The 27,041-nt window shown below is 38.4% G+C and overlaps 1 protein-coding gene and 1 non-coding gene across 2 annotated transcripts in view; one reads left to right on the forward strand and one right to left on the reverse strand.

Annotated features, from left to right (window-relative positions):
- The window catches only part of Setx (senataxin), an 85,452-nt gene that overhangs the window by 33,948 nt on the left and 24,463 nt on the right, over positions 1 to 27,041 (reverse strand). The window contains exons 7-10 of the mRNA XM_026395404.2: positions 26,276 to 26,447; positions 26,076 to 26,163; positions 21,425 to 25,615; positions 10,735 to 10,834 (exon numbers count right to left, since the gene is read on the reverse strand). Coding sequence (XP_026251189.1) covers positions 10,735 to 10,834; positions 21,425 to 25,615; positions 26,076 to 26,163; positions 26,276 to 26,447 — 4,551 coding nt within the window. The remainder of the gene's footprint in view (positions 1 to 10,734; positions 10,835 to 21,424; positions 25,616 to 26,075; positions 26,164 to 26,275; positions 26,448 to 27,041) is intronic.
- On the forward strand, positions 15,750 to 15,822 carry Trnaa-ugc (transfer RNA alanine (anticodon UGC)). Its single transcript has one exon. It is a non-coding gene; the product is annotated as a tRNA-Ala (tRNA).

The following is a 27,041-nucleotide window of genomic DNA, read 5'->3' on the forward strand; positions in this document are numbered from 1 at the left end:
TTTAAAATGGTCATCTAATCCTGTAAGAAATTAAAAACATCAATTAATAATATTTAAAAATTTTTCTTAAAAATGACTACTAGCTGGGTTAGGGTGGTGCACACATATAATCCCAACTTCTTGGGAGGCTGAGGCAGCAGGATCACAAGCTCCAGGCCAGCCTGGGCAACTTACAGAGACCCTGTCTCAAAAAATAAAAAGGGCTGGGGTGTCACTCAGTGGCAGAGCAACTGCCTGGCATGCTTAGACTATGGGTTCAACCCCCAGTGCAAAAGGAAAGAGGAGGGAACCATCTACAAAGTCAATATTAAGAAATAACTGATTCGGGGCTGGGATATAGCTCAGTTGGTACAGTGCTTGCCTCACATGCACAAGGCTCTGGGTTCAAACCCCAGCACCACATACATACACACCAAAATAGAAGTAACTAATATATTTCATCTATCTGAGGTTTATTCTGGCATTTTAATTAAAAAAAAAAAAGTTCTTGTTTGTTCCCCACTTTCAAAACCTCAGAACAAAATTCAGAAACAGATTCAAATACACAAAAGAACTTCTCTTAAACCTACTAATGGTATTCTAAATAAGGGAGAAAGAATAACTGCAAACTAAATGACACTGAGAAAACAGAGCAAGCAATGAAATAAGAAAATTCAGTGTCAATTGTTGAATCCAGCAATAACGCACTGATTTAAAGAACTAAGTACTGGAACTAGGTAGACTAGATTACTAATCAACAAATTTGGCATAATTCCAATAAAATATGTGAAGAACTATACCCTGAAAAATATAAAACTCTGATAAGAGAAATCAAAGATAGCCAAAAAAAGGTGGGGGGAATATATGAAGATTAAAGATTTGATACTGGACGGGGGCAGTGGCACACACCTGTGATCCCTGCTACTCAGGAGAATGAGGCAGAAGGATCCCAAGTTCAAATGCAGCATCAACCACTTAAAATAAAAAGGGCTAGGGGTGTAGCTCAGTGGTAAAATGCCCCTGGGTTCAATCTCTGTTACTGCAAAATAAACAGACTTGATACTGTTAAAATGCCATTTCTCCCCATGTAAATCTGTAAGCCCACAACAACCCCTGTCAAAATAGCAAGGATTTTTATACAAAGTCTCATACCGATTCCAAAATCTATAATGAAAAAAAACTTTTGAGTGTGGGTGGTACTGGGGATTAAATCTGGGACATTTAATCACTAAGTTACATCCCCAGTCCTTTTTATTTTGAGACAGGGTCTTGCTAAGTTGATGGGGCTGGGCTTGAACCTGTGATCCTTTTTACAGGCATGCACCATCTCACCCTGCAAAGAACCTTCTTTTTAAAAACAGCAGAACTGGAAGGCTTAAGTCATTATTGAAATTAGATTTCAATACTTTTTAAAAATATATATTTTTAGTTATACATGGATGCAATATCTTTATTTTGTTTATTTATTTTTATGTGGTGCTGAGGATCGAAACCAGTACCCACATGTGCGAGGCGAGCGCTCTGTCACTGAGCCACAACCCCAGTCCTTCAATACTTTTTTTATGGTATAATAATCAAGAGTGCAGTGCTGGTGTAAGGTACATATACAGATGAAGAGAACAGTGTCAAAAATGTACCTGCACTCAAGGTCAAGTGAGATTCTGACACAAGACCAGGAAGGAATAAACTTTTCAACAAATATCACTGAAACTGATAATGTGATTTAAAAGGGTTGGGGGGGTCCCCAACCTTGCACTGTATCATGTACACAAATAAACTCAAGGTGGATATGGTCAAAGTATATATGACAGACACAATGAAACCCATTATTCTGTATAATTAAAATGCATTTAAAAATGGGATTATATAACTGAAAATAAGCAAACTAAACCACTGGGTATCAACATGAAAATGAAAGCTAAAATTATAAAATTTTGAAGAAAACTGTTGTGATCCTGAGTTAGAAAACCATTTCTTTCTTTCTTTCTTCTTTTTTAAAATATTTTGGTTTTAGTTGCAGATGGATACAATACCTTTATTTAATTTACTTATTTTTACGTGGTGCTGAGGATTGAACCCAGCGCCTTGCACGTGCTAGGCAAGTGCTCTACCCACTGAGCCACAACCCAACCCCAGGAACCATTTCTTAGGATACCAAAAACACAAACCAAACAAGAAAAAAGCGATAAAATGGTGCCCTCAAAATTTAAACTTTTGCTTTTCAAGACACTGTTAAGAAAAATCAAGATAATCCACAGACCAGGAAGACATATTTACAACATATCATCTGATAAACACTTACTTCAGAATATATAAAAAATTTCTTCAACTCAAAAAAAAAAAAAAAAAAGGACAAGCCAGCCAACTAAAAATACAAGAAAAACCAGAAGGGGACACAGAAATGGCCATTAAGTCAAGAAAAGTCACTCAACATCATTCTTTTTTTTTTTTTTTAGTACCAGGGATTGAGCCCAGGGGTGCTTAACCACTGAGCCACATTCCCAGCCTTTTATTATTTTATTTTGAGACAGGGCCTCCTAAGTTGCTAGAGCTGGCTTTGAACTTTCAATCCTCCTGCCTCAGCCTCCCCAACCACTGGGTTTACAGGTGTGTGCCACCACACCCAGCAACATCATTAATATTCCTGAAACAAACTGAAGCCACAATGGCACAGTACTACACACTCACTGGAATCACCAAAATTAAAAGCACCAACAGTGCTGACAAGGTAGTGGAGGGACTGCAGTGCCCACACACTGCTGGTGGCACTGTTCAAGGACTCGACCACTCTGAAAACAGTTCAGCAGCTCCTTATAATGTTTAACCTACTCATTGTACTATGTAACAATCCCACTCCCAGGTAGTTACCACAGAGAATATAAAACCTGTCTCCATGCAGATCTGTACATAAACATTCATAGCCACTTTATTCATAACAGCCACAGGTTAGAACTCAAAGGTCAATCAAACTAGTGAATGGACACAAAACTGTGATAAATACACAAACAATGGAATGCGAACAGCGAAAAGGAACAACTATTGGTACATTCAATGTGAAGAAAAAAATCTTAAAAGCATTAAATGAAAGTAGCAAGACGGGCTGGGGATGTGGCTCAAGCGGTAGCGCGCTCGCCTGGCATGCGTGCGGCCCGGGTTCGATCCTCAGCACCACATACCAACAAAGATGTTGTGTCTGCCGAGAACTAAAAAATAAATATTAAAAATTCTCTCTCTCTCTCTCTCTCTCTCTCTCTCTCTCTCTCTCTCTCTCTCTCTCCCCCCCCACTCTCTCTTTAAAAAAAAAAAGTAGCAAGACATAAATGACTACATACTATAGAATTCTATTTAAATAAAATTCTAGAAAAGGTACAATGACAGTGACAGAAAACAGGACAGTGACTAAAAGGAACAGGAAAAGAGAAGAACAGCCACAGAGAAACATGGAAACTTTTGAGGATGACAGAAATGCTCTATGTATTTTAACTGAGTCAATGAATATTTAAATGTATACATGTGTCAAACTTTTGAATTGTGCACAAGTGTTCACAATAGCTCAAATGTCCACACTGAAGAGATGAACAAATTATGGTACATAACCATACAATGAAATATTATCTAGCCATAAAAGAATGAAGGGCTGGGGGAAGAGCTCAGTGGTAGTCCACTGGCCTAGCCTGTGTGAGGACCTGGGTTCAATGCCCAGCACAGGTTTAAAAAAAAAAACAAAGTTATACTCAACATCACCAAATGGAATACTTAAAAGTGGTTAGATCACCAGTTTTGCATTGTCTTACAATTTAATTATGTGAATTTCACTTCAAAAAAGAGTCTATTTTTTGGAAGTAAATTATACTTCTGTAAAAAGTGCCTTCCATAAGCAGATGCAAAAATACCAGAAGTAGCCGAAAGCAATGGAGCCTCCTAGCTCAGCCTCTCATAATACTTCCTCCCAAACAGTATAGTAGAGGATTTCTTAATGTTGGAGTATCAATTCCAACCTTTGTACCCAGTTTTGATAAGAAAAAATATATTTTGAATATTACACTAAATATCTTCTGCACCAAAAACTGTTATGAATCACTGCTAGCAACAAGAAAAAAAAATGAAGATGCAAGTCATGCTCTACAATATGTGAAGATAAGCAGTGCCCAAACTTCAAATTTTCTGTAAATGATAAATTTAAAACTACCAAATCCCAGCAAATGATTATTCAGCTCTCCACTCACTTCCCATCCTTGCAGTGAGCCAGGACACACGGGCGAAAACAAGTGAATAAAAGGACAGTCCATCAGCCTAAGGCAGCTTGAAATCCATGGTCTGAAGACTCAGACTACGTTAAATGGGAAAATACTAGAGACAGCCTGATAGAAATCTGTTCACAACAGAGAGGCTAAGGACTCAAAAGTAGATGTGATTTAAATGAAACAAAAGAAGGGAAAGGGGCCCCTTTATAATTGTGTGGTGCAGGTAGAAGCAAGAAGAAAATTTAGGGTCCAATGAAATCAGTTGTAATGGGTTAAAATACAATTATACTTAGAGCCATACATGAATCTTTGAGCTTACTAGAGTGGTGAATCAATTCATTATTTTGAAAACTGGTCAGGAATTAAGTATTTTTTCTTCCTTTCCTTTATAAACTATATTGCTGAGTAACCAATCAGATATACAGAAATTTCTCTCCATATAAGTATTTCAGTTAAGGAAAAAATTATAAAATTAAAATATCATTATTTTGACTTTTGTGAGTTAATGAATCTGGTCATTAAGCATCAACAGATGCAAATATTACAAAAAAAAAAAAAAAGAAGCTAGACATCATGCACCTGCTGTCAGAGAAATCACAGAAATTAAACCTGAATCTCATCAACCATGTATGTCAAACCTTGATTTATAGGAAATAATAGAGGACAGAGGAACATTCTAAATACCACCAAGTGAATATAATCAATAATATCCATATGGTGATTAACTCTATATAGAGTCAATGACCCAATGTTTTAAACAAATTCAAGAGGGGAAAAAAATGAAAGAATTACAGTTTTAAAAAGACCTATTAACAATGTCACTTAATGGAAGTAATCTGCAAATTGATTCAATAAGCTTAAAAAATTGGTTACTAATGAGAATAATAGAAATCTGAATTTGGATTAAAGAATTACTATTAACTTTTTAGACTTTTTTTAAAGAAGTCTTAAGTTTTTAAATAATATGTATTTTTAGATATATTCACTGCATTGTTACCCTAAAAATAAGCTGTTATATGAAACCTCTCCACAGGTCTGGGGGTGGCTCAGGGGTAGAACACTTGCCTTGCCTGTATCATGTTCCACAAACAAACCTCTCCACTGAAAAAATTAAACCTAAATAGTTCAAAATACATGCCAGAAATGAAATAATTACTGTAAAGGGATCAATTCTTCCAAATTTCCACTTTTTTTCCTCTAAAATTCACATCAAAATGCAAAGGCCAAGAACAGCGGAAGCACTCAAAAGTACAACAAGTTAAGAAGTCCTCTGTGGAAGAATGGAATTTCTTATGAAACTAGATTAAGTAAACAATGTGATATGAGCAGGCACAGTTATCCAGATTTAAGAAACACACTCTTGCATCAAATGGACACTAGATAAATATGATAAACCCAGCACTGCAGCATAACAGGATGGTCTCTCAGCAAATATTACTGAATTAGAATGCCACTTGGAAATAACAAGAAACACAACCCCTACATCTCAGTCATACACAAAATCAACCTCAGGTTAGAAAAACAATGGTGAACTGTAAGGCCTACCAACCTCCCCTATAAAGAGCCAGACAATTAGTAAACTTTTCCAGGCTTGGAGCCATATATGCTATCTATTGTATATTCTCCTCTTCACAGTTATTTAAAAATGCAAAGACCTTACTTTAGGGCAGTACAAAAACAAAACACAGGGTAGGGAGATGGGCAAGCTGTAGTCAGCTGATTGTGATTCTATAAAGTTATTAGACTATAATCTGCAGCAGAGAAGTTTCTTAATCTTCATAATAAGAAATGGGACATGGAACACTAACCACAAAAGAAAAAAAATTGATAAACTTATTATGTTAAGAATAAAATAAGGGGCTGGGATTGTGGCTCATCGGTAGAGTGCTTGCCTAGCACTGGTGGGACCCGGGTTCGATCCTCAGCACCACATAAAAATAAAGGCATTGTGTTGAGTCCATCTACACCTAAGAAATAAATATTAAAAAAAAAAGAATAAAATAAGAATTTTTGTCACATCACTGAAAGATTAAAAAATAAGCCGAAGTGGGAGAATAACTTATTTCCAACACCAATAAGAAAAAGATCATGGGGCTAGGGTTGTGGCTCAGTGGTACAGTGCTTGCCTAGCATGTGTAAGGCATTAAGTTTGATTCTCAGCACTGCATATAAATCAATTAAAAAAAAAAAAAAGACAAGCCACAGAAAAGGAACAAGAGACCCCAATCCCAATAGGTGCTCTTCCACAGATGCATTCAGCTTCACAATAAACTCAAGGGTCAAATCTGTACTTCCATCGTAACAGCTAAAACTGTAACAACCAGTACCAAAGTTCTGGCAAAGACAGAATAATATTACTTCTTGTGCACTGCTGGTGGGATTTAATACAAAAGGCTTGGCTTTATCTCCTAAAGTTGGACTTATGCAGACTCATACTCCATGATCCACTTCTGGTTATAGTCTCAGCAAAAACGCTGTTATTCATCAATGCTGTGCAGAAGAAGAGTATAGTGCACTTGCTTCCTTTTGAAAGGCCTGCTTGCAAGATTGCCCGCCCTTGGCTGGTGCCTGGGAACTTGGGTCTCGGGACAGTTCTCATCATTCCCTGGGAAAAAATGGCTTACTATGTCTAACTTGTTTGTGAAAATAATAGTCACATATCAAACACTGTTTTTCCTAAAGACTAGAACTTTGGTATATTTGGTACAAACTTACCTTGGGCTTAAGTCTGTAATGAGCTTTTCTAGTAGAAACATTTCTTGTATGTTGTTGCAATGGATTGCTGAGAGAATACAGCCCATTCTTTGTGACTTCACTAGAAGGGAACTCGTAGGATACTGATTTCTTCTAGACCTGATCCAGCACACCCCCTCCCTTTTCTGTTGCTTTCTTTCATGATTAAAAACCATAGCCATGAATATGACTATATGGTCAGTGTCATGACTCCCCATTCCCACCAGTGTTGGGGTCAGAAGTAGAATTCACCAGAACAACCCTGACTCGCCAAAAGCAGTGTTTGGGAAAAAGGAAGGATGTAGGTGGGTATTACAAACTTTTGGCTGGTGCCTGGGTAAGCTACGAAGTTATCTAGTGTAGGAGAGGTAAAAGTTACCCCAGGAACTTGAAAACGATAGAGCCAACTCCAGGAGAGCTGACAGCTGGATCCCCCCATTGCTTCTGGCTGTGCTGGCTAGAATAAGGGGAGAAAAAATATAGCTCAGGAAATAATAACCTTTGTTTCCGTTTTTCCCTCCAGGTGTGAAGAGAAAGGACACAAATTTCCCAAGGGTGGGCTTTGGGTGGCACAAATGGTAAACATTTTCACAGTTCTGTCTTCCAAGCAGAAGGGAAAAAAATTAAATCAGTCCCCAGGATTGAGACAAAAATTTAGATAAACTAGAAGCAAAAAAATGGTGAAAACAACCCCACTGGATATGGAAAATAAAAAACCCCAAAATAGTGAGGCCTTGGAAAAAAAAAATAGAAAAGAAAGCCATACAATGACGACTTTCTTCTCTTTCAAGATAAATCATTCCGGGGCTGGGGATGTGGCTCAAGCGGTAGCGCGCTCGCCTGGCATGCGTGCAGCCCGGGTTCGATCCTCAGCACCACATACAACATACAACCATGTTGTGTCCGCCAAAAACTGAAAAATAAATATTAAATAATTCTCTCCTCTCTCTCTCTCTCTCTCTCTCTCTCTCTCTCTCTCTAAAAAAAAAAAAAAAAAAAAAAAAAAAAAAGATAAATCATTCCCAGACACTGGCCACAGATGGGGAGACAGAGTGTTATCCAACCTAGAAGCGATACTAATCTTTTCAAGACAACTTCACTGACCCCCCAGCTCAAGGACTCAAATTCGTGAGTGCCCAGACTGGCACACTCACTACATCACCCACAACCTATATAAAACCAGTCCCCTCCTTTGTCTGGTGGCTCATCTTCCACAGGAAAGTGGATCCATTCCCATAGGTGTAGTCCTGTTCCTGAATAAAGGCTGAGCTGATTTGTGAAGTTTGCGTCTGGCCCGGTCTCTTTGTTCTAACAGTGAGTAGATGCTAAAACAGGCTGTGCCCCAGCCCTCTGCATTCCAGTCAGGACCTCCCCAGCAAGCTGAATGCACTGCTAGGAGTCTGTACCAATTTACAGAGAGATATAAAACAGATGTTGGTGGCAGGGAGGGGGAACTTATATTTAAATGGCTTTATGCTTTGTGGTTATTGCACCTAGATACATAATAAAACTATAGAGAAATAAATATGGTAGTTTTGAATTCATAAAAATAAAAATTATCTATGCCTCCAAAACAGCAAGACAAAATGGAGCAAACAATGACACTGAAGAAAATAACTGCAATGAGAGCTACAAGTGAAGAGAAAAATAATACCCTAATATAAGAAAAAGGAGAAAAGGCCATAAATAGGCAGAACTATTCCCAAGAACACAAATAACCAAGGAAATGTTTGGTAACAGAAGTACAACCTTAAATGATATACATTTTCCACACATAAAGTGTCAAGTTAACACATGTGAAAAATATACATCCTACCACTGGAAGTGAAAGTGGTATTCCTTTCAGTAGCCAAGACAATATGAATCAGAAGTCTTAAATGTGCATATGGTCTGACTGAGCAGAGATTCATTTACTGTTTAAAATACTAAAAAATGATATACAAGGGCTGAGGCTGTAGCTCAGTGGAGAACACTTGCCTAGCACTGGGTTCGATCCTCAGCACCACATACAATTAAATAAAATAAAGGCATTCTGTCCATCTTCAACTACAAAAACATTTAAAAAAAAAAAAAGGAAGAAAAATGATACATAAGATAGATAAGTCTAAGTAGGAATGACTGGTTGATGAATATGCTCACAATGGAATAACTATGACTATTAAATATACTATTGCTATTATTTTATAACACTGAAGATACTTACAATATGTTAAATGAAAATATGTCAAATATGAGCTTCCTTGGGCACAGTGGCACATGTCCATAATCCCAGGCACTTGGGAGCCTGAGGCAAAAAGATGGCAAGCTCGAGACCAGCCTCAGCAACTTAATGAAACCCTGTCTCAAAAAATAAAAAAAAGGGGACTGGGGTAGAGCTCAGTAGTAGAGTGTTTGCCTAGATGTGCAGGCCCTGGGTTCAATTCCCACCAATGTAAAAACAACCTAAATAAATAAATAAAACATTTTAAAACTAAAAATAAAAAAAGGGGTTGGGTTGTAGTTCAGTGGCAGAGTGCTTGCCTAGTATGTGTGAGGTTCAATCCTCAGCACCACATAAACAAATAAATTAATTAAAAAAATATTTAAAGAAAGAAAGAAAGGGCTGGGGATGTAGCTCAGTGGAAAAGCACCATTGGGTTAAATCCCCAGTACACACCGCCCCTCCAGAAAAAAAAAAAAAAAAAAGGTGTGTGTGTGTGTGTGTGTGTGTGTGTGTGTGTGTAACCTTCCTGAAGGCAGGAATTTTATGTTTTCTTCATAGCTAAGCATCCTGTACTAGAGTCGTCTTCTATCAGGTCAATAAGTCTGTATTTGCTGAATAATGAATGAAAACTGCTGTGAAGTAAGTACAATGATTTAATGTGCATACTCTTAATCAGGAAAAGGATAAAGTTTGCAATAAGATAAGTACCAAAATGTTAATAAAGCCAGGTTTGGTGGCACACAACTGTAATACCAGTGGCTCAGAAGGCTGAGGCAGAAGGATTGTGAGTTCAAAACCAGCCTCAGCAACTCAGTGAGACCCTGTCTCTAAATAAAATATTTTAAAAGGCTGAGTATGTGTTCAGTGGTTAAGTACCTCTGAGTTCAATTCTCAGTACCTGCCCCCCCAAAAAAGTTAATGAAAATATCTCTCAATGATGGGAACTATATGGGGGTGATGTTACTGCTTGCTGATATTTCTTAAATGGCCTACAAGGAATGTATATTACCATTGCCCCCAAATAGTCACATGTGCTCATTTTTCCTAAGTGGACTTATGGAGTAGGATGGGATTTGCATGGCGGGGAAGATAAAGAGGACTGATGCAATTTATTTATTTATTCAGGTGTTAGGGATCAAACCCAGAGTCTTGTGCATACTAATGCGATTTATTTTAAGGAGTTCTGATGTTTGGTTCGTTTTTGTAACTAAGCATCAAGCCAGATGGGGTCAAACCAAGTATGAACCAACACTACAGACACCAGGAACACTTACTTAGAATGTATAGGCAGCTACTGTCACACACTCACTTAAGCCTTTTCTCACACTCTCCCTCCCATCCACAGCTTCCACTGATAGTTTAGCCTGCAGTATTCTAATTACACAGTGGGAAAGAGAAACCCATGAATTTTATATTCATAACTGTCCTATTACTCATTAACTAAAACTTCACATATTGTCCTAAGAGCTTGCAAAGCTATGTCCCAGAAAACTCAAACAACATATAATGTCTTTTCTTATATGGAAATCTCTAATTACTGTATCATATACTCAAGTTACATAAGAAGAAACTTACCCACAAATTCCCAGTTTTTCTTATAATCAGCTGGAAATTTTCGTAAATGCAACTGATAGAAATTTTCTTTATTTGGAGAGCTGATCCATTCCTGTGCCACCTATATATAGCAATAAAAGAAAAAAGAAAATTAAGAATGCAAAAATATTGTGGAAAATCATGCCAAAACAGCACAATTTCCCAAAGTTAGCAAAAATAAACTTAGAACTAAGAATCCTAAGGAACAACCTAAAAAGTAAACTGTGGCAGCTTAATGAAATTGTCTAACACTCCCCTGCCCAATTCAGCAGCTGTTAGCCGAATGTGTCTATTTACACTTATGTTAGTGAAAATTCTAAAATTAAAAATTCCTCTTCTCAGGAACTAGCCACATTTAGAGTGCTTGACAGCCACCTGTGGTCACTGCACTGTATACTGCAGAAACAATAAAGCTCTGCTAGACAGCACTGGTAGCATGTTCAAGGCCAAAGGACCTAGATTTATGGCATCTTTGGGATTTCTCACCACTATATCATCTCACCAGTTTCTAAATCGGTCTGTATCCCTCTCCCAATTTGCTGAAGCCCCAAACTCAGAAGTGCTCTTGAGGATCTTCAGAGAAAGAAGACTCCTCCCAAACCTCAATTTATAAGACTACAAGTACAAATAAGTCATTCTATATTTCAACTGTTTGAAAACAAATTGTTTAGGCCGAAAGAAAAATTTTATCTAAATATAACATTATAGTTCTGAGTATTTAAATCTATAACTGGTCACAGTTCCTCTGATAAAATTTAACATAAAAAACTATTGATGGTTGGGCTAGGGATATAGCTCAGTTGATACAATGATTTCCTTGTATGCACAAACTGTTGGGTTCATTCCCCAGAACCACACAAACAACAAAACTATTGATGGTCAGCTGCTTCTGCACCCAAGTTAGTAAACTCAAACCCACAATGACAATAGGGACAGGGTATGGGAAAGGAACTGAATGTGCATCATCTTCTAATAAGGTAGAACTGTGGGCCACAGTCAGTCTGTACCAATTCACAGCTAGAACACCCCATGGTACTACATGTACTGGAATCATCTTCAAAAATGCATCACTTGCTCTCAGCACTATTCACAATCACCAAAACCTGGAAACAACCCAAATGTCACCAACTGGTGAATGGATAAACGAGTGAAGTACGTCCATACAATGACAACAGAATCTCATTTGGCAATAAGACCATGAAACACTATATAATAGACACTTCAACATGGGTAAGCGAGAGGAGCCAGACGCAAGAGACTAAAGTACTACCTAGTCCTGTGAGGTGACATGTCCAGAAAAGGCAAATCTACAGATGAAGAAGATCAGTGTCTGCCTGGGGCTAGTCCTAGGAATGGGAAGTGACTGCAAAAGACATAAGGGATTGTCACAGGGCTACAGAAATATTCTAAAACTGGATTGTGGTGATGGTTGACTGACTCTGCAGATTTACTAAAATCACTCAACTGAACACTCTAAAAGGGTAAATTTATACATTACACCTCAATAGTATCCAAGTGTGTACAACAAAGAAAAAGATTGAGCCAGTAAAACTTCATCACTGCTTATCCTAGAGAACATGAGATATGCCTAAGAATGACCAGAAGATCCTAGCTAGTTCCCACCCTGGAGGAAAGAGGGCAAACAGTTTAATTTTGAAATTATTTGGGCCTAATATGAACTTCTACATGAACTCCACAAGTTATGATAGCCCACCAATGATTACTGAACTTCTGCAGACATCAGAGAAACTCAGCTAGGTAAGAAATCCTAATTAATATACTCAACATAATATATAAGTCACTGGCTTGTGTATTTGATGCAGTTAGTTTTATGACCCATTTGGTTCTTTTTCTTTTTCATAACCTATTTGAATCTAGGAAATTTAAAAATCATAAAAGGCAAGAGCTAATCTTTTTAAGCCAAGTAACAGCTGAAAGTCAAACAAGTGGATGCTGTGGTCCACCAGAGTGTTACCAAGGTGGATGTAATCCCAATTCCACAATTCACCAAGTTCAGAGGATGAAAAGAATCACATACAAAAATCAAGCTCCCTGAATATAAGAACATTTAGAATACACTGAACAGAAACTGACATTCAGTGGCTTTACAAATATGAAAGGAGTGGTAATGATGTAACAACCTTACAAAGCACTGTAAATGAACAAAGAACACCCTGCTCCTTCCTTCCTCAGTGTGGGAAGATGGAGACCTAGGTAGGCTTTTTTCTCAAAGAAGGTCTGAGTCCCCCCTGTCTAATAACTACACAGAAAGGATCATTCTAGCTAGCAATTAGAGAAATGCAAATCAAAACTACTCTTAAGGTTTCATCTCCCTCCAGTCAGAATGGAAGCTATTATGAAGACAATAAGAAGTGTTGGTGAGCCTGTGGCTTTGGAAAAAGGTACACTCATACACTGCTGGTGGGACTGCAAATTGGTACAGCCAATATGGAGAGCAGTATGGAGATTTCTTGGAAAATTCGGAATGGAACCACCATTTGACCCAGCTATCCCTCTCCTCAGTCTATACCCAAAGGACTTAAAAACGGCACACTACAGGAACACAGCCACTCAATGTTTACAGCAGCATAATTCACAATAGCTAAACTGTGGAACCAAACTAGATCCCCTTCACTGGATGAATGGATAAAAAAAGTGACATATACACAATGGAATATTACTCAGCAATGGAAGAGAATAAAATCATGGTATTTGCAGGTAAATGGATGGAGTTAGAGAAGATAATGCTGAGTAAAGTTAGCCAGTCCCCAAAACCCAAATGTCGAATGTTTTCTGTGATATGAAGAGGCTGATTCATAATGGGGTAAGCAGGGGGAGCATGGGAGGAATAGACAAACTCTAGATAGGGCAGAGGGGTGGGAAGGGAAGGGAGGGGGCATGGAGTTAGAAATGATGGTGGAATGTGATGGATATTATTATTCAAAGTACAGGTATGAAGACACGAATTGGTGTGAATATACTTTGTATACAACCAGAGATATGAAAAATTGTGCTCTATATGTGTGATAAGAATTATAATGCATTCTGCTGTCATGTATAATTTTTAAAAAATTAATTTAAAAAAAGAAAGGATCATTCTAGCAAACAGTGTTCCTAATAATTTAACTTTTCACAGAGGAAACTATTGTAATAATATGATCTGATGAAAGTATTTCCACACACACTAAGTATTTTGGTTATAATGAGATGTTTGTGTTTCTAAGGAAGTTTTCTTGAGGGAAAAAAAAAATTACATGAAAATAGTTGTTTCACTGGGGAAAAGGAGTTCCTGCAGCACTGGCTTGGCTCACAGTACCCAAGGTCACCCTTGCCTTTCAGAGGAGACAGAAGACAACAAAACCCAAAACAGACAAAGCAACTGGCATCCAAACCCATGCCATCATCACAAATCTGCAAACTCATTAACACGCCTTCTTGATCTCTCTCCTCCTCTTTAGAATTCAAACTCTATTATGGAGTCATCCATTTCTCATATCGATTTCTACCTACTGCTCATTCCCATTAATAATCTTCTAATCACCAAGTAGCATGACTTTTTTTGTCGTCCTTGCATAGGTTAGCAAAACATCTTTCTGTTCACTACTTTTATACCAACTTCTTTCTTAATCATTACTCCACCAAATTTGCCATTCACCAAATTCAATGCTTACTCTCTTGCTGTTATTTTTCCTCCCCCTTGATCTCACGTGGAGTTAATCCTAATCTTCAGTTCATGATGCACTTCCATTAGTATATAAGGCTCTTTTGACTTTTCCTGTATTCCAATTCCATCACATCTTGTACCTTAGGCACCCACAATCCTGTATTTGGTATAGTATCACTGAAAACTCCAGTGTGTGTGTGTGTGTGTGTGTGTGTGTGTAGAGTGGGTGTGGTTTACCTAAAATAGTATTGTATTACAAATCAGCTTTCTTTTCCAATCAATATTTCAAAGTCTCTCTTGGTATCAACAATTGCATAATATTCCCTAGTATGAAACTACATTTTATTCATCCATTCTCTTAACTGGGTCTGACTGCATAAACAATCTCATGAGAGAAAATCCCAAGACCAACAAATTCTTATGGATGGATGGATGTGTGCACATGATCCTCTGATGGGTAAACCTAGGAGTAAAGACTGCTAGACAAAAAAAGATCACAAACTGCTGCTCACCACTGTGTCTTCAATTTCCTTCTTAGTGTGAGCTAATATGTCATAACACCTATCATCACTTGCACTTCCCTTCTGAAAACTGGCTTTCTGTTATACATCTTCTACTGACTTCTATTTTTCTGCTAACCGGTTAAGTCCTATTAAAATTTCCAGCTCTTAGGGACCTTGTGAATTTTGTAATGTTTTAACTCTCTTCATCAGTCAACTTTGAATATGAGGTCCTTCACTGAAAACATAAGTCTTTGACAGAGTTAAATCCTTCATCATCTCATTTTGTGGTTTAATGCTTCTTAGAGTTTTATGATGAACTTAGTTTTTCTGATATTTTCCTCTTTCATCAGGACTGATCAGGTGATCTCCTGGGCCACATCAACCTCATGAAACCTCTTTATAGCCTATCTGGCTTGTAGGCCTTGATGTCCACAAGGAACACTCATGTGCTGTTATCTTCTCTCCCCTTCACAGCGATGGCCCAGTGGTCAAGTATGTTTCTCCTGGGCACTTTTTCAAGGCTACCCGGGCTGCCTCCTGAACCAGTGCCTAGGGCCACTGGAAAGTGGTCATGTGCAGACTTTCTTTGCGTGGTTGTGGATACCTTTCAGCACATTCTTTTGGGTCTTGAAAGCCCTTGCTCTGGCTTCAGCTTTGGGAGGGGCAGGAGCTTTCTTCTTAGCTTTCAATGCCATCTTGGTGAAACAGGCTGACAGTTTTTTCTATTAGCAGAAAAGTAACATTTCAAATATGTAACAATTCCCCCTTATCTGTGACTCCTCAAAGAGCATATATCAAACTCCAAATAAAGATTCAAAACTTCAGGAGCTGGCAATATAGCTTAGTTGGTAGAGTGTTTGCCTTGCATGCAAAAGGCCCTGGGTTTGATCCCCAGCATCACCAAAAAAACCAAAAACAACAACAACAACAAAAAACAACCCAACAAACAAACAAACACAGAACTCCTTTTTTTTTTTTTTTTTAAGGAATCAATTTATGGTTTCTCTTTGGCATAGCCAAATTATCAGCACCACTCTTCTTGTGCTTTGATAAGGGTTATTTGAACACAAGCACTGTGATGCTGCAGGTCAATCTGGAGAGCAAGGTGTCTATTAAGTGACTAGCAGATAGTACATTCATCGTGGATACATGGGACAAAAGGATGACTCACATTTGGAGCTGGACTTAATCGTGTTACCAGGGAAGGGGCAGTATTATTTACTTCTGGGATTTTCCATATAATATTTTTGGACCATGGTTGTCTGTCACGGGTAGCTAAAACTGACATCATGAATGAGGACCACTATGGGTGTATTAACTAAAGTTTCTGGGCCAGAAGGTACAGATCCAGCCTATTTTTTTCCCAATGGAGTGGGTCAGTTTTCTCAGAACCACCCATGTACCCAGTGACCTGTGGTTCCCTATTCATCTCATCCTAGATGATAATCAATGTGAGGGATTCATGCTTAGGAGCCATGGGTCTCAACTGCTCTTGTGCCACTCTCTTATTTGTCTATTAGTATGGCTTTAAACTATCTTTACATTAGATGAGGCAAGTTCACCCTCACCACCACCTATTATGCTGCTCTTTCCATTTTGCTTTCTCATCTGACTTTATTTCACTTTTTTCTTTCTATAAAACTCCTCTGTACTTTCACAGACACAAAGTTAAAAAAAAAAAAAAAAAAAAAAAAAAAAAGCCTTACACCTTACAGTAAGAAAGGTATCCAACACCTTTCTCTTTCTGCTTTCTGGCATTGGTTTACATTTTGTTCAGGGGAAAGTGAAAAAGGATTTGTGCTGGGGCAGGCAGCTTAACTTGAGACACTTGGCAATCACAAACTGAAGTAATTAGTAGATTTCACTCTCCCTTAAAACATTTAAGTAAACATTTTAATTTAAAATATTTAAAGTTGTTGATGGACCTTTATTTTAATTCACTTATTTATATGTGGTGGTGAGAACTGAATCCAGTACCTCACACATGCCAGGCAAGAGCTCTACACTGAGCCACAAGCCCAGCCCTTTTGCTTGAATTTTAACTTTAACTAATTTTGTGGTTTTAATTTGGATTTTTTTTTTTTTTTTTGTATCTGGAATTGAACCCAGGGTTGCTTAACCACTGAGGCACATCCCCAGCCCTTTTTATGTTTTATTTTGAGACAGGGTCTCACTCAGTTGCTTAGGATCTTGCTAAGTTGCTGAGGTTGGCTTTGAACTTGTGATCTTTGTGACTCAGCCTCCTGTGCCACAGGGATTACAGGCGTGAGCCATCATGCCTGGTTTTGGATTTTAACTTGAACAAATTTTCTTATTTTAGTTTTGATCAAAGTCTTGATCTCGACTTGACCAAACTTTTTATTAATTCAGAAAGAATCATCTCTCTATAATGGGAAAACATCTCATTCATGAATACAGCTAAATAAAGGATGAACTATCTTCCATTATGATTTTCAAAATCAGAGACTTAAAGTGTTCTCCATAAATGGCTTGTGTATTTACTATTAGGATAATTCCTAACAGGTCTGCAGCTTTGGTTACTATTGTGTATGATGTTTTCTTCCATATTTTCTAACTGCTTATTGGAGCCATAAAGGGGCACTAATCTTTTTACACATCAATCTTGTGCTCAACTATTGATTTTATTGGGATTTCTATGTAGACCATCTAGAAATGATCAGAAGTGTGTCTTCCAATTATTCACTGCTGTTTTTCTTCATCTTAGTGAACTGTATTATTGAACACCAGGTGGAGCGCTGTTCACACCTGCAACTATCCTGTCAAATGCTGCCTGTACACCTTGAGATACACTTGTTTACCACTGAGGTGAGCTCCTGGGTTTCTGATCCCTCCTTGGTATCTACTTTCTTTGTCCCTTCCAGTGTGTCCATGTTAAAATTGGCTTGGACTGCAAAGCAATTCGGACTTTCTTTGGTTCATGTTTGTCTTTTGTATCTTTTTCCATACTTTCATCTTAAATCTTTCTGGTTCTTTTTATGTGCACCTATGGCAGATATTATTATCATTGGAACTTGTCTCTTTAACACATTCTTAAACATATACAACTATCTGTGTGTACACATGGTTCAGATTCCTTTGGCATTATTAATGAGTTTCTGGGAAAGTTTCAGTCTAATTTTTTTAATCATCCTCTTTTCAACTCCCACATCCACTCCATCAGCAAGTCATGACAGTATCTCTCCAAAGTCTATCCCCAATATCTTATTTCCTCTACCTTCCCCACAGCTACCACCCAAATCAAACCACCAGCATATATCTCTGGGTTGCTATACTTCTACCTGCCTTTCTACACATTATTCTCCACCCAGCAACAAGAGTGACATGCAACAATATGTAAACTGGTGTCTATTTCTACTCTCCAGTCCAAACACCCACCAGTGAAAAATCTTCCAACACCTTCTTAAAGAACTCAAAATAAAATCCCCTGAAAGGCTTCATACTTAATCTCCCTCTTCATACATACCTTAGATCCTATCTCAAAGTGCTGTTTTCTTGACATCCCAACCCTCTCCTACCTGTTCTGGTTTTCAGCCAGTTTTCAAGAGCAGCCTCTCAATGTCACTCATCATATGTTGTTTCATTTTCTTCTCAAAACAAATTACAATCTGACTGGCTGAAGAGCCAGAGCCATCTCTCTGATAAACCTCTGAAAAGCAAAGCTGATGCACCAGAACATTCCTTTCCTTGCCTGCTCCCTCTACCCGACCGGCCACAACCACACTATATTCACACAGAGGTGACAGTAAAGAACCGCAGACAGTCAGCAACCTAACTTTTAATGTAAAAGAGCATTTGCACAATTGGCTACAAAAAAAATTTTAAAAAGAAATAAAACTGATCCCCGCTCACATAGTGTACATTTATCTAATTAATACTTTTATGTTTTAAGTGCAATAATTAAAAACAAATACTTCTTTTAACCATATCAGTCTAGAAAAGATTCACATCTCTAAAAACTGAATTTGCTCCTGACCTTTGTGTTGAGGGATAATTCTACATTAATATCATTATATTCCACCTGTACTAGGGCATATAACTGGATAATCAAACACTACACTTTAGATTCTAAATAGGATACCAATGTTTTGTAAAAAAGAGTTAGTACTTGGGCCGGGGATGTAGCTTGGTGGCAGAGCACTCACCTAGTATACATTATTCTCTGCATTCAATCCCTAGTTAATTAATTAAGTCTATACTCGCTACAGTATTCCATTAACAAGGTGCAAGTAAAGTTATAATAAGTATACCAGAATAAGGGTGATGACCCCTGGTCCAGGACTGGGGTTGATGCCACAGCCTTGACTTATTAGAAAAACTAAAAATTAAAACTAAACAATGCTGGGCTGGGTTGTGGCTCAGTGGTAGAGCACTTGCCTCACATGCATGAGGCACTGGGTTCGATTCTCAGCACTGCATATAAGTAAATAAGTAAAGTCCAATGACAACTAAAAATAATATATATATATATATATATATATATATACACACACTAAACAAGGTTATCTTGACACCATAAAAATTGTTGATCTAATAATTTCCATCATTCTCCCAAATATCCTATACCTATTATAGTCTCAATCCCTTCACCCACCCACTCCCTGACAACTACTCATCTGCTTTTTGTCCCTATGAACCTGCCTTTTGTGGGCAACACATGGACAGAATCATAAAACCTGACCTTCTGCACCTGACTTCTTTCAGCAGCACAATGTTTTCAAAGTTAATCAATGAATATGAATCAGAACACCTTTCCTTTTAATGGCTGAATAATATTTCATTGAATGAACAAACCATATTTTGTTTATCCATTTGTCAGCTGATGGACATGTAAATTGTTTTCATATTTTGGCTACTATGAATCATGCCCCAATCTACTTTATCGTTTCCTGCTCTTAAACATCAGTAGACCACCAGAAATCAGCCAATTGAAAGAAGGTATTAAGAAAATAACTACAAACACTAAAATGAACAGGAAAAAACTGGGGAAACAAGTATACAAATTAAGAAAAACTTCTAAGTTTGTTTTTAATAAACTTTAGCTAATTGAAAGTACCACATACATGAAATAAGAACAGAACCCTATAAAAATGGCTAAGATTTGGGGCATTACTTTACTCAAAAGATTTGACATAAAGTTCATTTTAAAGGTTGAAGCTGAAGTTCATTTTCAAGCTTTACAAAAGCCATTTATCTTGCCAAGTATTAACAATGCCCTGAACACCCTCTTCCAGCACCGGCCCTTGTTCAACACAGGTCCTTTCCTCCATCACGCCAACCCGCTTGCTACCAGCACCTGCACTCCTGTCTGGAGGACACTCCTGCAGCTGGATCCTTCTGATCCTTTGGTTTCTGTGTAAACATCATCTGCTCACAGAGGCTTTCTAACCTGCTATCTAAAGCACACTGCTTTCTTTGTTCTAGGTCACACTGGAACACTTATCCCAACATGAAATAGTATCTTGTAGAGGGCAGAGACCACTTTCCCTCCCAGGCCTATAAATGCGTGTGGCACATAACGGGCACCTAAATATCAAGTAAGTGAATAAATTCATGAACATTACCTCAAAATTCTTGTATGTACTTTTAAGAATCTTAATGAACACCCAGGTCTTGTTTTTTCCAAAGAAACATGAAAAATGAAAAAATTTACTCCCAACTCCTTTTTTGCCTTGAAAATCTCTCTCTCACACACACACACACACACACACACAGATATAAGTCCCTCAAAATGTAGTTCTGAGGTTCAGTTTTTTTTTTTTTTCTTAAGACAGGATCTAACTATTTTGGCCAGGCTGGCCTCCAACTCTAGGTCTGTACCACCCATACCTAGCTCTGAGGTTCAAATTTAACCGGGAACCTTGTATTTTACTTGGCAACCCTAGTCAAGAAGCTGAGGAAGAAAAGAACCACAACAGGATGCTGGGGCTGAGGAGGCGAAAGAAAGACTGCCATAGCTGGGTTCGGTAGCGCATGCCTGTGATCCAAGACAGTTAGGAGGCTGAGACAGGAGCAAATTCAAAGCCAGCCTCAGCAATGGCAAGGCGCTAAGCAACTCAGTGAGACCCTGTCTCTAGATAAAATACAAATAAAATACAGGTCTGGGGATGTGGCTCATGGGCGAGTGCCCTGGTTCCTACCCACCTCCCCCCAAAAAACAAAGCCAAAAATAAAAACAAATGCAGCCGGAAGACTCTCTCCTTGTGCATCGGCACTTCCCCTTATGTCCTGCACAAACTCTGCATGGGTCAGCTCTCCCCTAGGCTACCTCCAGACTCGCCCATCAGTGCAAGAACTGGGTCTGTAACTGCAGGGGTCAAAGGTTAACAATACCATCAGCATCTGGAACTGTGGCTGGTACAAACATCTGTTCAACATGAAATCTAACAGCAACATGGAATCAAACAGGTCCCTAGACTATCCTCTAATTATGACTCAGCAGTAAAGCAACTTGAAAAGGAGAGGCAAATGACAAAAGCATACTTACTGTTTCAAAAGTATTCAATATCATCAAAGGTAAAAAAACATTAAAATACTCTCCACAATCTTGAAATCGGACAGGCACAGGTCTTGAGATGGACTGACAAAGACTTGCTGGGGGCCCACACTGATCAAAGTTCAAAAACATTTCATATTTCCATTTTAAGACCTCTTTAACAAAGGTGTCGGAGATAGACTGTGATGACAAGAGAATATTTACTGGAGAAGAAACTGAAAAAGATTTGCTTTCAGCAAATGGAAGCTTGTAGCCTTGCTTGCTGGAATTATTTGGAGCCTGAGAATGAAGCACATTGCACAAACTATTCCCATCACCTGCTGGCTTCTGAGGTACCAGGGAAGCAGGCTGTGGTACTTTCAGAATAGACTGTACCCCATTTGATTTATTTTTTAGAGCTGATGGAAGTGAAGTATTTTCCAAAGACTTTGAAAGATTGGCAATGCGTGAAGTACTCTTTGAACTAAAAACCTTGGTGGTAGAAGGTCTTAAAGGTTTGGCTGCAGAAAGAGGCAAGCCAGGCTTCCGAAACACATCTTCATCTGCTTTGATTTCAGAGGGTCCTGAGCAGCATTCGCCCTGGCTTTTCGTGGTTTCGATACCATCTTTGAACTTACACTTTGTGACACTCAAAGATTCCAACTGAGGCCGACTCACAGAATTTTCTTCTACCTGAACTGTATCTTTTCCATGAACCAATTCAATGAGCTTATCATTACCATACTCCATTTGTGAACATAAATCCATATCTTCGGGATCATGCTGTGTTAAAAATAAGTTGTCATCCTCTGCATCGCTGTTGGACTCAGGATCCACTTCTTTCAGAGCTGCCATCTCTGTGTGTGCTGCAACACGGTGTGCTGCAAGATCACCTCCAGCTAAAGGGGTTTCTAAAGTAGAGACCACTCCTTCATTGGTTGGCAGTCTTCCATTCAACCCTCCAGAATCACACTGGTTCAAAACACAAGCACCCTCAGTTACCTGAGATGTGTACTTTGCTGTTTTGGTCTCTGGTTCTGAAGGAAAGTCTTTTATTAACTGCTTTTCATCACCGCTGGCAAGTGCATCACTGCTTTTATAATCTGACCTCTCAGACTCAGGTGCAAGTATATCAGAATTATGTGTTCTACGTGTCCCTGCCCTTGGAGCATCTGCACTTCCGTAACCAAAAAGTTCTTGTCTATTTTGTTGTGACTTAGGTCGTGCTTGCCTTGGTGAATGAAGATCCTGACTTGTGAGCAGTTTCTTATTATTTTTAACAGAAAGAGTCTGAGGAGAAATTAACTTGGTCTTTTTTTGGGTGTCTACTACTCCAACAGTTTTGCCATGATCGCGTAACTGAACTATATATTCTAAAGATCGCTGGGACAACTCAAAGGCCTTCCGAGGAGCTTTCTTCAAACCAAGCTTCTCAACTGTGGAAGTTGGTTCAGGACACTGGCGAAATTTCTTTGGTGGAACTACAGCAGGAGTCGTCCTACAACTTAGGTAATGTGAACTCTTATTCTGCCCTTTTTTGGGATCTGAATGTGTTTTCTTAGTTTTAGAAACTGGGACTCTCCTAATGGGTTTTGAGTAAGTCCGAAGCTTTGGAGACTTTTTTACTGAAACTGCCGTGGCCCTCTGAACACTTGAACTGGGAGTTACAGTCCTCACGTCTGTACTCTGTAAGTCATTTTCAGTAAGCTCTCTCTCATTAAGAACATCAGAATGGTCCTCATTTTGGACAGAAGATGAAGGCCTGAGAGGATCTTCAGACACAGGTTTTTCAAATCGTTTCCTCTTAGGCTTTTTAACTTGGATTTCACGAAGATCCTCCATGGAAGCACTGCTGCTGTGAGGCTCTGAGTGCTCCTCGACACTCTCCACGACCCTGCACACCGCCTCTTCAGATGCATACTCTGGACCATAGCCCCAATTATTGGTGCTGTCGGCTACATGAGTCACACAGGAACTTTTTTCAGTCTCTTGAACTGAATTCTTGTCCACTTTATGATCTTCCCAAACTGAAAACACTTCAGATGGACTTTCAAACTCAAAAAACTGAGAATCAGATTCCTCAAAGTGCAAAAGGGAGTTTGTCTTTTCTTCCTTTATAAGTTTCTTTTCCACAGTAGTAGTAACTAGTGAATTATGCTGTGCCAGAGATTCTTTCTCAATAGATACTTTGCCCTGTTCAATGTGTTTTTCAAACCCAAGAATTGTCTCATCATCATCATCAGAATCTGAAATAACAATAATTTGTCCATGGCAGGTATCCACAACATTATTTTGGTTAGCTGTGAAACACCTTTTATCATCCTTTACTCTTCTCTGCAGTTGGGATGTACTTTTTAGAGTTGAATCTGATGGAAACTTAATAACACTGGCTTGAGCTATTAAAGACAATTTGTGGAGGTCTCTATCCACTTGAGAATCTGTTAAGGTATCAGACTTAGGACTGATGCCAGGGGCCTGCTCTCTTACCAAGTTAGAGGAAATCAGACCCACACTCTTATTCACATCCTTATTTCTTGATTTCAGTATAGTCACAGGATCTTTAAAGGGAGATGTTTTCTTCACCAAAGTATTGGTAATTTCTGTAAATGAAACCAAATCTTTATCATCAGCATAACAGTCCTGTACTTTGCAATTATTTTTGTAAGAGAACATATCCAACTCTTCGCTCTTTAAGTGTTTCTTTTTCAGTGATAAACTGTTTTGAGATTTTTGTTCTCCATTTTCACCATCTGGAATACCACTAGGGTTTACAGATGGGTCATGTGTGAAGCCATCCCCTTTCTGAACTCCTGCATCTTTTCTTAAATAGAAAGTCTCCATATTAGATGCAGTCAGATTTTCCCCTAAACTGATAGCATCACTGATCGAAGTACTTTTCCTGTGTTGCTTCTTTATAACATGTGATAACTTTGCACAGATTTCATCTTTCTGTGCCTTAGATTTTGGTTTTGAGGTTTTACCAAGAGCATCATCCTTTAAAGAGAAATCCTCACTTGATGTGGTTACTTTTGCCAGACAATCAGTGCAGGAATCAGTCAGTGAACGTGTTGATTTGATGATTCCCCGGCCACAGCTCTTGTCTGGACCACTTCTTGAAGGACAGCTCTGGGGCGTATGAGAGCTTTCCTTCACAGACTTCTGTACCCCTCTGCTCGCTTTACCTTGGTTTGGAGCTCTTTCAGCAAACAGGCTTTTACTACACTGCTGTAAGTGTGACTCAGCTGAGGGATGGTCTTCCACATTCAAGTCCTTCATGAAATTCTGCTCGTTACCATCTTCTTCCACAGTACTACTTGCTTTAATCATTATGCTCTCTTGCACTTGATGTGTGTCAATTTTCATTGGTTCTTTAGAAAATGTTGGGCTGGAATTTTCAAGACAAAGCATGTCTTTCTTAGACTTCTCTATCTGTTCACTTTCTTCTTTAAAAGATGTAGGTGGGGTCTTACATGGAGTCAGATCCACAAAAGTGCTACACTGAGGTACTTTGACTTTTATGTTTCTAATAATTTGTTTTAAACACGTTTGTAACTCATGGGTCTCCTGACTAGTCAACTGCCAACCTAGAGACAAATTTCCTCGAAGGAATAAGTTAAGCTTATCCCAGAACCGCTTACAAAGAGTCTGTTGCCCAAGCTGGTACCCTTCTTTCAGGAGACTCCTGATCAGCTGCACACAAGCAAGCTGTACAGAGTTAGATGGCATTGAATGCAATGACAGTGATGATATCATTGCTGTTCCTTTGGAGCAATTTCCAGATGATTTCTCTGTACTCCGTGCAAATGCAGTGGTAGGGAGCTTGGCACATTTTACAACAGCTTCCACCCACTGCTGGGAGCTAACCCACAGCAAATGCAAACACTTTTTATTTCTGTGCAGTTCAATTACTGACACCAAAATTAGAAGAAAAAATTCAGTGACTTTGTCACATACAGCATCTGTTTGGTTGAGGACATCTTTAACTTCAGAGTACAGATGATGAATAACCTCTACTATGTAAGCCACACCCAAGTCCTTAAGATCCATGAGGGACTGAACAAAAGGTATGAACCACAGAAATGTGCTGTTATGGACACGCATGTCTTGACCAATGTCTGACTGAAGTACATTGGCTAATGTTTCCATTTCTTCATACATATTAGGACAATAATCTGGACAAATGGCTGATCTCCACCCTGAATCCTAAAACAAGAAAAATACATTCAGGTAAATAAGTACAGTAATAGGTTTAACCCCAAATTGTAAAAAAAAAAAAAAATGTGTGTGTGTATCCCTAAACTTTCCTATTTTTGTTTACTATATATCAACATATACATCCCCACAAAAATTGAAAATATAAGTTGAACACTGACACTAAAGCTTCATTAGTGCAAGTCTACCCCCTTCCATGCTGTGCCCCTTTCATTAGCTGGCTCTGATTATTAGTCATGCCCCTTTCCCCCAGCCCAAAAACCTTCTGTCTAATTCCAAAGTATGCACACTAATGTTAACAAGTTCATCTTCCCAAGCACAATTCACCTGGCTCCATTACCAGGCCTTTGGTAGCACCTAATGCAGAACAGGTATATATCATAAAACCATCATGCAACTAATTATGTAAATCACTATATAATAGAATCTGAATTTTCAAATAGTTTTATACCTTTTTGGCCTTTTCGGGATTATAATTGTATACAATCTGGCTGCAAGTCACCATATCATCCAAATATGACTCCGGTTCCAACTTGGTCCTTAAATATGAACAAATAAAAAATTACTGAAATGAAGCAGGGGAACAAAAAAAAAAAAAAAAAAAAAACCCTTGTTGAGTCAACTGCAACAGAATTCCTGACATTAACTAACCTTATAGAGCTGTTCCGTATATTTTTGATCTCCCTATTATAGCTCACGTTGTTGATAATGGTTTGAAATGCCTCAATAGGATCAATAAGTTGACCCCAAACCTTAGAACCAAGGCGATCCAGGATCACCATGAAACAGTGTAAGGCTGGCCAGAAAGGATCCACACTATCATCTGAAATACAATGTAGCAATTGCAAAATTACAAAACAATTAGAAAAATACACTAAAATGTATTGAGAATTAAGCATTCTTTACCCAGCTAGTAACAAAACTAAAAGCAAAGTAGCAAATAATTTAAGGTCATACCAACTCTTAAGAGACAGATTTTTACAAAGTTAGCAAATTTTCAAAATTTTTATCAAATAACTACTATAACCTCTAAAAAAAAATTTTTTTTTAGGGGAACAATTGCTTAATAGGCAATAAATCAGTCTAGATAAACACAACCTTTTTACCTTGTTTGCTACACCTGACAATACTTCCTAATTAACTTCTCACCCCATTCCTGGAACTTTATACTCCCACAACAGAAACAAAGAACGGGTAAAAAGGGGAAGGAGAAACTTGTTATTTACAGATCAAAATGAGGCCCATAATACAAGAAATTCTGCTTCAATATAGTTCTGAATTTTTATATGGCATAGCTGGTAGGAAGGACTGAATCCTTTCACCAATGGGGCAGAGCAAAGATACATACCCCTCGGTTCATCCGTATTTCAACATAGCCCTGTAACTCTTGGGTCTCCTGACTAGTCAACTGCCAACC

Source organism: Urocitellus parryii, chromosome 4 (assembly GCF_045843805.1).
Source record: "Urocitellus parryii isolate mUroPar1 chromosome 4, mUroPar1.hap1, whole genome shotgun sequence".
NCBI lineage: Eukaryota > Metazoa > Chordata > Mammalia > Rodentia > Sciuridae > Urocitellus > Urocitellus parryii.